This window comes from Python bivittatus, unplaced genomic scaffold (genome assembly GCF_059951505.1).
Source record: "Python bivittatus isolate LINGU-HERP-01145 unplaced genomic scaffold, Pbiv_v1 ctg000580_np1212, whole genome shotgun sequence".
Classification (NCBI taxonomy): Eukaryota; Metazoa; Chordata; class Lepidosauria; order Squamata; family Pythonidae; genus Python; species Python bivittatus.
In genome coordinates this window covers 23128380-23140587 of record NW_028277087.1, presented here as the reverse complement: position 1 = coordinate 23140587, position 12208 = coordinate 23128380, and the positions used below count along the sequence as shown (strand labels likewise).

The 12208-nt window shown below is 37.1% G+C and overlaps 1 protein-coding gene across 2 annotated transcripts in view; it reads right to left on the bottom strand.

Annotated features, from left to right (window-relative positions):
• Positions 1-3384: 3384 nt before the first annotated feature.
• JAG2 (jagged canonical Notch ligand 2) overlaps positions 3385-12208 on the bottom strand; it is a 106751-nt gene continuing 97927 nt past the window's right edge. For both annotated transcript variants that reach the window (XM_088149763.1, XM_088149764.1), the window contains 3 exons: positions 10000-10131; positions 7254-7413; positions 3385-5987 (listed from right to left, as the gene is read on the bottom strand). In XM_088149763.1, coding sequence (XP_088005889.1) covers positions 5497-5987; positions 7254-7413; positions 10000-10131 — 783 coding nt within the window. In that variant the 3' untranslated portion in view covers positions 3385-5496. The remainder of the gene's footprint in view (positions 5988-7253; positions 7414-9999; positions 10132-12208) is intronic.

The following is a 12208-nucleotide window of genomic DNA, read 5'->3' as shown; positions in this document are numbered from 1 at the left end:
TAATGTAGGTAAAAAGCTTGCTTCCAGTTTTCCTAGCCAATTAAAGTTTTTTAAACTAGGTGGAGGACTGATTACTAAGTTAACATAAAGCTTACCACTCTTTCAAATATTAGGAGGATACAATCATGAGGGTCACATAAAATTTTAGCTTGTGTAAATGAATCATTCCTATTTTGTAAAGGAAATCCTGGGGGTTGATCCAGGTAATGTGAACAGGTACATTGTACACTCCTCTAGGACCATCTCTCTTCAGAAAGCAGACTGTTGTGGTAATGGGGAAGTGCCTGGTGAACGAGGCAGTAGTTTAAACTATGAAAAACTATATTCATGTTTTTCTATAGCTCTGATGTTTGGTTGCTTCTTGTGTAAGGTGCAAGGTACAATGGATTTTCTGTGGTATAGCCATCCTATACGTTGTAACAGTTCATGTATTTGGATTCTATATGCACACTTCTGTAAAGTGATGCTGGCCTATTATATTCCAAGATATCTTGGTGGGACTATTGGTGCAACTTCTCAAGTATTTCTGATTGACGTGTCACCTTCCATTGCTCCTTTAAAAAAAGTATACTCTAGCTGGAATTTGATTGTCCATATTTTACTAAGAACAACTTCCAATAAGACTGGCAGAACAGAATGGCTGCCAGATTAGCCTATCTGCCATTAATTTGACTGACTCTCCCTACAGAGGGTGAGCAAGTACGTAAGCAAACAGTACAGTTCAAGGAAGTCAAGCAATGTCAGAGATTTAGAAGAGTGAGTCGTGTAGAAGAGGGCAGTAAATGCATGCTCTTCAGTTGCTTCTTGAATATCTGGCCATAATTAAGTTGAACAAGCAAGTTTTACATATAGAAGGTCAAATTGAAACTGCTACCCTCTCACAGGATACATTTGTAAAGAATTAAATGTTTAGCTCCCAAACCAGCTTCGTACTTATACCAAATTTCAACCCCTAAATTTAGGACAGCGATAACTCTACCCTCTTTTTATTGCCCTCCCTACAGCTGTTTGGGAAGGGAAATATAAGAAAATTCCTTTTGAAGCACAATATTGTCCCTGCAGCATAGATGTGATAGAAACCACGGCCCATGTCCTTCTTCATTGTCAGTTTTATAGAGACATTTGTCACCAGCAGATTATCTGTCTTTTAACTAAATTTCCAGGGCATTCTGATAATTCCTATTTACACTATCTGTTAGACAATCAAAATAACTCTTATTTCTTTAAAAGTAACAAAATTTTGTTACATTTATGTGTAAATTCCACCCACAAATGGCCAATAGCAGTTATTGACAGAGGTGCTAGTTTTACTTTTTTAAAAATGTTATTTTATTCAGTATGTTACATCTATTCCACACAATCTACACCGTGAGACACTAGAGCCATCAGGGTCATTAAAGCAATGCCCGTTGGGTCTTTAGGTTCTCTGTCATTCTAAATTTCTGCACCACAGTACTACATTCACACCATTAATATTCAGTTTGAAATACTTGTAAATTTTAGTAATCTAGTGATTTTTATATACTGTCTAGCCATTTGTATTGTCACTTTTAGCATTATAGGTTCATATAATATCTCTTATAGATCTATATATTTATTGATTTTAAAATCCTAACTCTAACATGGGATGGTTTTAATTTTAGCACTGAATGTAAATTTTGCTGGTTAATGACCAAAATAAGGGACTTCTACGACTGCTCTTCTGTGATAAGTTATGGTTATTTCTTGAATATCTGGCTATAATTAAGTTGAACAAACAAGTTGTTTTAAAGCAAAAGGTCTATTCAATTCCGACTGTACGCAATTGATGAATTGGTCAGGTATTGAGATGGTTTTAAAAATAGTGAGGAACATTTTAAAATATATTTTTAACTACTGTAGTTTATTTTTGGTGGTAATAGTAGTAGCAACACTAAGAGAGGCCCCACCCCAAGATAGATATAGGAGAACAAGTTTAGTCAGCATTCCTCTTTTTGGACATTTGCTCTTTTCATGATCTTGTTCTTCCTGGTCTTGTAAGCTTTCCAATGTAGCATTCCTTGGCTACATTTCACCCTAAACTAGGTCTTGCTCAAACTTGCCTTGAAATACCAGAAAAGGAGAAAAGATATAGTCAAGATCTTATGTCTTCAGAATTCAGGAAAACGAAGATTTTGTATTGTATTGTAATTCTACTACTTTATGATTAGCTGTCTCTGCTAACATTTGAATGTATAGTATAAGGACAGAGAGGATATGTGGGCTTCTACATGCTTTCAGGAACATCAATACCAGCTATACTGGCCAATAATTAGAGGGAATGAAAACTGTATTATCTGGCAACAGCATCCCAGATTCCACTTTACAATTAGAGGATCAGGAAATAGGTTATTTCCTATTATACTCACAGGAGCAAGAAACATGGAAAGCTGCTTTACACTGCATGCAATGTGGTCCACTATTGTCTCCTGACTAGTGTTTTCAAAGCTTCAGGTAAGGGGTTTTCCTGATCACCCTCTGTTTAGAGTTGGCAGCGATGAAATCTTTTACATACAAACCTCCAAGAATCTCAGGCATCATTGCTCTGAGATACAGTTGCTGGGGAACATAATTGAAAGAGTGCTATTGTCTTTTTATCCAATTTGAAGGCTTCTTGGTAACATTTGGCTAGGCATTTGGGGAAACAAGATGTGGCCTCTGTGAAACATTTGGTCTGATTCAGCAGGAACCTTAAAAGATATCCTCTATTTCTGGGCTACTGTCCATCCCCCAAATAGTTTAGGAAACCTTGTTTGACATGGCCCTCTATCCTATATAAACCATCTCAACTGAGAGGAGCAGAAAACAATTGGAACGAAGTAAGCTTTAACCCTTTCTTGAAGAGATTATACTGCACCCAAGCAGTATGGATGTCAGGTGAGGAGGGGAGGGATAACTGAAAGGATCCAAATGATAGGCCCCTAAGAACCTGCATCCATCCATGGCAGAAATATTTAGGAATTATTAAAACCAAGGGGAAGGCCTGCAATACATAAGAATCCTTTTTATCAAAGCAGAAAGGCTTTCAAAGATTCATTAATAGTACTGAAGTCTATTGCTCTCCTGAGGGTTAATTAACCTGGTTGGTGAAAGTACACAAACAGAGAACAACAAAAGGCCAAAAGGAATACAAGGTACCTAAGTTGATCCTGGAACCCGAGATGACTGTAGTAAGTTTTGTTTTGTTTTGAAATTCTGATTCCAGATTCAATATTATCAAATTACTAAAACTTCCTCACTCTGCAGTCGAGAAACCACTCATTTGTATTTGGCATGAAGGCTGAGACTCCTCCAGTACTCCCTTTGTCCTTCCAAACCTGAAATACCACAGAGGACAAGGAAGACATTTGAAAAGCAGAGAGTTTCAAATGTTATGCATATATAATGAGGGAAATCATTTTATTAGGTTTTGGAAGACAGCAGTATTGCAATACAAAAAAAAAAAGTTACAAGGGCAACAAAAATGAATGTTAAGAAAACTCTCCAAGGTTGCACAGGAAAAACTGGAAAAGGACACTACAGCTGTGGGAGTAGGAAGGTGATCAGGGATTCCAAACCATTCTGAACACTTAAGCACAGAGTCAGGGGGAAAAATTTCAACTACTGACATTGTTATAAAATGCTTTAATAAATAGTTTTCATCTGAAAGCTACAGAAGAACATGTCAAACAAAATGCACTGCACAGACGTTTCTGCAAAGTAATTTCTGCATTCATGTATAAAAATGGTTCCAAAATGGCCAAGATATTGAAATATTTGTTTCCTTTGCAATTATAGGATAACCCAAGTAACATAGGGTTTTCCCAGTAATTAAAATAAAGGTATAGCTCATTTCTTTAATAATAAAGGCTTTTTAAAAAAGAACCCCACAAATGATGCATAAGCCTTCCATTAAGAATAACCATTTCTCCTGAGATATTCCATCACGTGAGATGGAACCAGATGTTACAACCAATGTAAGGCTGAGAAGCGCAAGCCTGTGTTGTATTCTCTCTGCGTGCATCTAGCAACCCCAAACACATGACATGATGTTGCTGTGCTGTGGGTTTACCTGCCTCCACAAGTAGCAGCTAATGAAGTGACAGAGAGGCAGGAAACTCAATTCAGTGGCATCACCACATCTAACATTAAGAAACACTAGTTGTCAGGGATAAAGGAAAGAATCCCAGAGCTGTTTCTGATCATTGGCAGGTCTCTGCTGTACCACCTAGATCCAGCGTGAATTTGCCAACATTTTTTCCAGAGTGAATAAGCAAACAAACAAGAAATGAGAAGAATATTGTTCCCTTCATTAGGCCTGTATTTAAAAAAATGCAAAAAAGCAATACCACATGTAATAGAGACATTCACAAAGAAAAAGAATATTGCCCTGTCATCTTTATGCTGTACAGGATACTTACTCTCTGTGTTCTTGAGATGCAAGGAAACACCTTGGATCTATTTACATGTGAAATGGATGCGATACATTGAAAGAAAGTACAAAAAGTGACCAACAGTTTCCCAACATTAATTATAGTAACATCATTTTCTAATATGAACATAATACCAAAATAAGGTTTTTGTATTTATTTTTTTAGAAACTGCCATAAAACTCCCTTTCTGTGACATAAATTAAAAAGGAATGACATTTAAAAAGATCAAAAATATTTTTAAGTTATTAACTCAAATATACAGAAGTGATTCATTTAAATATATACATATTTACAAAAATGCACTTGTACAATCTGAAAATAAACTGTATCAGTCTGAGGGCACCAAATATCTTCTTGTGGTAAACTTAGATGGGAATGGCAGTCTTTGACAGTTGCTATCGAGAAAGAAAGGTGATATTTCAAGGCACTTGGTATGTGCTTCAATACTGCATTTCTAAGGTAATTAAATCAAACTGACAGTGTCAAATTAAAAAGGCCACTTTTTCTAACCAATCACAGTTTGAAAGATCTCTATAGATTTTTTGTTCACTGAATAAGGCATTTTTTTTCAAGGGGACAAACTTGCAGAAGTGTAGAGAGAAGCCTTTAGTAAATATTAACAAGAACAGTTCATGTCAGAGGTTTTTTTTTTTCCTTAAGTTCAGCAACTTCCTCAACCAGGTGGTTTCCAAGCCACTGTTGTAACAAGTAAAAAAAAAAAAAAATTAAAAAAATCCATGTTATAAACAGTGTTGAGCCTTCTGTGATAAATCTTATGAATCGAAAATACAAACTTCTCTCCTCTGCCTTACAGCAAGTGTATTCTAAGTAAAATTTACAAAAATAGCAACTATCAAAGATTACTCTATCATCTGACAGTTATTGAATAATTTATACAAGGCTAAAAGAAACAAAATAAAGTTTTTATTTTATTATTTTAATTTTTTTATTCAAAATAAACTATGAACGTTTTACTCCAGACAGTTAAGTCCTTTATGCGCAATGGAGATGCCAATTTCTCCAATTTTTTTAACGTAAGCAATGTAGTCATGGTCCAAACACAGGTTTAGTCTCTTCCACCTTCAAGGTTTGTTGTGTTCACATTTTTTACAGCTCTGTTGTCCATTTTGGTTGTGTGAAGAGATTTCTTAATAGGACTGTTCTCTAATGAGTCCACTGCTGCCTTTGATGTCAAAGGTTTAGAGAGTTTGTGAGAGAGGAATTTGTCCATTTCCATAACATCTTTTTCTTCTTCTTCTTCTTCTCCTTCTTCCTCCTCTTCCTCATACTCTGTATACTCCTCTACCCCATCATAAGTTCTTTTTTGAGGAGATATAAAATTTTTGTGTTCATAATGAATGCCTTTATGACTGTAAGGTCTGTCTATAGGATTCCAAATAGGATTTAGAGGTGCCCATTGATTATTTGCAGCCTCTTCTCTGGATGGGCGATTTCTTTCTCTCTCTTTTCTTCTCTTTCGTGTCCACCACACACAAATTATTATGCAGGTTAACCATACAATACTAAAAACTGCACAGAGGATTGGAACCAGATAATCTAGAAAGCAAACCAAACACATAACTTAGACAGGAAATCCTGAAACAATATAGAGTGCGAATGAAGTCTCCAAAAGGCATCATAAACACCATTTGCAGTGAGCCACGTAATCCACCAAGGAGACTTAAAAAAAAGAATATTTTTGCAGAACTAATGAATAAGGACATGGGAAGCAACTACCATTTTTAGACTGAGCTTTTAAGAAGATCTACTTTGAAATGGTATTAAATAACTGCTTCAGTTTATAAACAAAGTCACAAAACATTATCTACGTCTGTCCAAGCAAATATAAAATAGAAAAATGGGCATATAGATCCTCCTAATAGCCAAGATGTAATTGTTTTAAAGAAAGAAAATGGAAATCTATATTACACTATGTATCAAATTTGTTTGCCATTTGAATTACCTGTGTCAGCCATTTGTGACACAGTAATTTTAGACACATTTGGAAACAGAAGAACAGCCTTTCAATGGGATACACTGAAATAAGTTTTTGAACCACACGCTCCTTTTTCCAAGAACAGTGGCTGGAAAGTTATTTCTGTTGCCCTCCTTGCAGAGCAGGAGTGAAATACAATATTATGTGTCATTTTTTTTTTTTGGCCGTCTCCCACTTCCACAACACAACACAACACAACCATTAAAGTGGAAAGTCATCTGGATAGACATGGAGAAGAGTTGTTTCTTTTATTACTTATATCATTTTCTATTTATAATTGATTCCTTCTTTCTTCAGGTAAGTACAGAAGGAATTTGGGAAAACACATTTCAGTAGAAAAGGAAAGACAATAAGCTTTTATTTAAAGTTTTAGCGTAAACAGTTCTACGGCAGAACATTAAAAAAAATCAAAAACCAAACCAAACCTCGATGTTTAAAATATGTCCAAACAACAACAGGAACTATACATGATGGCCAATTCTGTTCTATGTAAACTGCTTTGGGATTTTTTTTAAAATGAGAAGCAATATACAAGTATAGGTAGTCCTTGTTTAGCAACCACAATTGGGGCTGGCAACATGGCCATTAAGCGAAGTGGTTGCTAAGTGAAAACGTGACTGTGCTTACGATCTTACTTCAGCGTTCTTTTGCTTTACAGACCTGGAAAGGTTGTAAATGCAAGAACTGGTCGCAAAATTACTTTTTCATTACCATTGTAACTGTGAACAGTCGCTAAACAAGGCAGTCGCTAAACGAGGACTACCTGTACTATAAAATCAATACATTCTGAGGTAGGCACTCTGTCTCATTCACACATTTTATCTTACCTGATGAAGAAGAATTCCCAACTACTATGGTCTCTATTTTGACTTCTGTTACTGCTAGCATAACTGTGCTGTTTTGCCGCTTTGTAATGGCATTTACTATAGTATTGGCAGCATTTTGTATGAGATTATTATCAGTCTCATCCTGATGCAAGATGAAGGACTAGGAAGAAAAGACAGACAGGAAACTTAGATTTACAAGTAAGTACTTTTTTGAGATTGATGATGGGGAACTTGAGAATCCCAGTTGACTCCTGTGGCACAAGGGCTGGTTTCAAGCCAATATGGAAGTATCATACTGGTATCCTTCACCTTGCCCACTAGGAGTACATTCAACTGGTTACATACTGCGGACTTCATATTATTTACACCAAGCTAAACTTAATAATCATTTAGAGACTTTTGAATTGTTATCTGACTAGATATTTGCATTAATGATATAATCCGATCGATCGATTGATAGATATCACATACTTTCCTCAATTTGTATCACAGCTGCAACCATACTTTAGGTGGGCAATTTAGCTAAGAATAATCAGCCAATACTACTCAGCCAAAACATTAAGGTGTCATCAAGCAATCTTCAGTCCTTAACAGATCCTTTCAAACCTCTTTTCTTAGTTTCCAAGCTGAACTCATCTTATTATCTTTCCAATATCCAAGGCACTTTACTTCAGCCAGAAAAGATCAATTTGATTTATATGGCTACCTATCTTGCAAATGTTATTCTGGGCAGCTAACAAAATGTTAAAAGGTACAATCCATGAAATAAAAAAATAAAAAACCACCAAAAGACAAGGACAGACAACATACATTGAGAAAACCAGCAACCAATCTACCTGGGCTCAATTCTCAACCCCCGTGCCTGGAAAATAGCTAGGCCTTAACAACTTTCAAAAAGGCCAACAGGGCCGTGGCTAACCTAATATCAGGTGGTAAGGTGTTCCAGAGGGCTTACACAACAGAAAAGGCATGTTTCCTGGGTTCCACACAATGCCATTCTCTGATCAATAGGACCTGGAGCATGTCCCTTCTGCCAGGTCTGAGACAGGTAGAGACAACTAGAAAAAGGCAGAACCTCAAATAACATAGCCCTATGCCATGAAGGCTTTATAAGTAACAACCAGCATTTTGAATTGCACTGGGAATCCTACTGGAAGCCAATGCAGCTTGCAAGCAAAGGTGTAACATGGGCGTATTTAGATTGCTAACTGCTTGTGCTGTTGTATTCTGGACCAACTACAACTCCAGAATGTTCTTCAAGGGCATCCCCATGTAGACCATACTGCAGTAGTTCACACCGGAGGAGACCAAAGCATGAGTGACTGTGTGCAGTGCCAGAGGTTATCCATCAGCATGATGAATACTGTTTCAGTCCCACACCCAGGCTTCAAACCTGACTGAAAGGGGTCCAGATAATCCACTTCCTCCAGGATTCTCTGAAGCTGCAGCACAACCATTTTCTGAATAACCTTCCCTAAAAAGGGAAGGTTGGAGATGAGATGAACATTGTCCAAAACAGTTGGGTCTAGGGATTGCTTCTTCCCCCCTCCCCAGCATATGCTTTTTGAAAAGGGGGTGGATCACCCCCTCCTTAAGTGTCACTGGGATTCTCACTCAACCCCTCCAGTCTTGTACACTGACTAACCCAATTTTAACAAGAGCAATACAGTGGAAGTCAATCTGCCATTGCAATTCATTAATTAAAATTAAACCAAACCCTTTCTCTATTGCTCAAGTAGTAAGTAGAAACTGTAAGTAAACTATAAACTGTAAGTCTACATGGGGATGCCCTTGAAGAACATCCAGGAGTTGCAGTTGGTCCAGAATGCAACAGCACAAGCAATTAGCAATCCAGATACCCCCTTAGAAGAGAAGTGTCTAGCTTGTTTATAACCATCCTATGGTATTATATGAACCTTGGTTTTCCCTTATCTTAGCTATGAGGGGACTAAGTTTTGATACAGATTAACTTCTTCATGTCATTACATTGTTCCAGTTACTGTATAGAGTACTATCTATTCATTAATTGTTTGAATAAAAGCACAGATAGGAGAAATGATATCTCTAGAATCTAAACTGTCTTCTCATAAGCCATTACTGAAAACCAGTTGAATTGCTTTGAAAGCAATTGAAATTTCTAAAAAAGAAAAATGCAACATATCCCCCATCATCCTATGGCAGAATCCAGAATACTTGCATGGATCTAGAATAACTTGAAAATTCTAAAAATACTTCTGTTTCCATCTTTTGGCCTTGAACAGAGGTACATAAAGCAGGTTAGCACCAAGATTAGTTTTTTAAAAAAGTGACAAATAATTTAAAAAAATAGCAAGGAGTCATGCCGAAAGCAAATCTAACCACCACCCATTCTCTGCTTTTTTCTTCATTTCTTAAACTGAATTAAACTCAATTTCTACTTCCATAAGTTATACATCTCCCTTCAATAACTGCATTAATGTTAACTTTACATTAATCTGAAGGGCTTCTTTCAAGAAAGAAGAAAGAGACAATCCCTATTCATCTTCTGGGTCATACCCAACACTTCTGTTCTTCCTTTATTCAGCATTCTGCCCTTTTCTTGGCCAGATTCATTTGTAACTACACAATATAATCAGCCAGTCACCAATAATAATCAGCTCATCATCCAAATCTTGGGTACTTCTTATAATGCCTACTGGCAGAATTATAGCCTGGCATTGCTATAGACAGGACATCCACTTTACTTGAACAAAAATGTAATACTTACAACAGCAACTTCTACTGCATTCTCTATGGAGTAGGACAGATCACACAACATTAACAATACTCTTTCACTAGAAACAGATCTAGTGGCTGGTAAATATCTTATTTCAGAGCATATATTTTCAACAGTAGTGCCCTGGGAGAAGAAAAACATACCAACAGGAAATAAAAATTAAAGTGCACATTAATTTCATACCACACTTAACAATTAAACAAAAAAGGGAAACAATGTTATAACTTACAACATATGGAAACTCCTTATGTTAGAATGCAGATTGATAATATTAGAAACACTATTCTGATATTCAGCAATCTCAATGGACTGCTGTATATTTCACTGGAGATATGCAAGGAGGTGGCGCATGAAATTTAACAAATGTACTTCTTTTTCCCTTTATCTCTACAGAATACATCATGGCCAGAGATTGGGTTCTCATAGTCACCTGCAACAGATGTGCCCTTTGCCCTTCTCCCAGAAAACAAAACAGATTTCATATGTATAAAATGTCAGCTGGTGGAGGTTCTGAAAGCAAAGATTGGTGAACTGGAGGCAAAGCATAGTCCCTATACCTCATTCCCTCAAGATGAACAGTTCTGGAATAATAGTGTGAATGCCATTACTTCTCATAAGCAGGAGAGCAATATGAAACTTATAACTTCAACAAAGGATGAGAATGAAGGCAGCTGGCAATGTGTTGCTATCAGAAGCAAAACTACTACAAAGCAGAGCAAATTCTTAGATTTGGTAACCAATTTCAACCTCTACTCTCTGAAGACACTTTTAAAAACACGAATGAGCTACAGAAGACATTTCCACTTTTGTCACCTGACCCAAGTGGAAATGATTGATCACCAATCACCAACAAGAATAAGGCGGCGGCTATAATTGTAGACGACTCCCTCTTGAGAGGCACAGAAGCTTCTATTTGTCATCCAGAACTTCCATCTTGACATCTACACTGTCTTCCAGGTGCCCAAATCCAAGAAGCAATGGAAAACTGACCTGACCCATCGGACCTACCAGCCACAGACCCTTCTTACTCATCCCTGTGAGCACAGATATTACTCCAAGGCAAGACCTCCACCATATTAAGAGTGACTTCATGGCTTTGAGGAAGAACGTGAAAAAATGTTCAAGTTGGAACAAGCAACAGAGATTTGGGTCCTTCAATAATGGTACAAACTTCAGGGATGAGGGGCTACTTTGAAGTGATGGAATTCATCCCACTAAGAAGGCAAATTACATATCTGGATAACTGGCTATGTTGGTGAGAGTGAGTTTAAGTAGAAACAAGGCTTTGGTAGCCATAAGACCATATGTAACAAACCATATGTACAAAGTAATGGAGTATTTACCACAGCAGGGTGTTTTGCAGGTTATTACTTTAACAAATAAAATTCAGAAAAATGGAGACTGAACATAAGGGAGCTGGACTCATTGCCTTAAATGTCTCTAAACTAATGCACAAAGTCGGGCAAGGTGAATTAGATGTCATGAGACACAAAGTATGATATGATAAGAACTACAGAAACATTGGGCTTGATGGGTACACCTTGTTCCAAAAGAACAGGCAATGTAAGAGTGGTGCAGTGCTGTATATCAGGAAGGAAGCTATCTATACAGAGGTCCATTGGAGTGATGATAACGGAGTGCTGAAACCATCTGGGTTAAGGTAAAAGGACAAGCCAAAAGAAGGGATTGCTCACTAGAATTTTGCTACACACCACCAAACCACTCAGAAGTGGTAAATGAAGATTTACTGAAGCAGGTAACTGAAGCTTCAAAAACCATAAAGTGGTTGTGATGGGATTGTTTGAGTTCTTGATCGTAAACAGAAGTTTAGGCTGATGTTCTAGCAGTCCACAAAGCTTTGGCTTGGAAAAACAGGAATGAGTTCAGGAAGGCAAGATGGAAAGTTAACTAAGGCTAGCAAGAGAAGCAAGAAGGATTTATCCATGTCAACAACAGGAAGACAACGGAGGTGGTGGGCTCACTGCTTACTCCAGATGGAGAAGTCTTAACACATGACTAAGAGAATGCAGAGGAACTTAACTCCTGTTTTGCCTGTCTTTATATCTAAAGGAAATGGTGATTTGAGTAACATAGACTGGGATCACGCTCAATAGGGGAAAATGCAAGTCAGTAGGATATGATAAAGGACCTTCTAGCCAATTTAAATGAGAGGAACAAGACATCCTTCAACAGGGGAAAA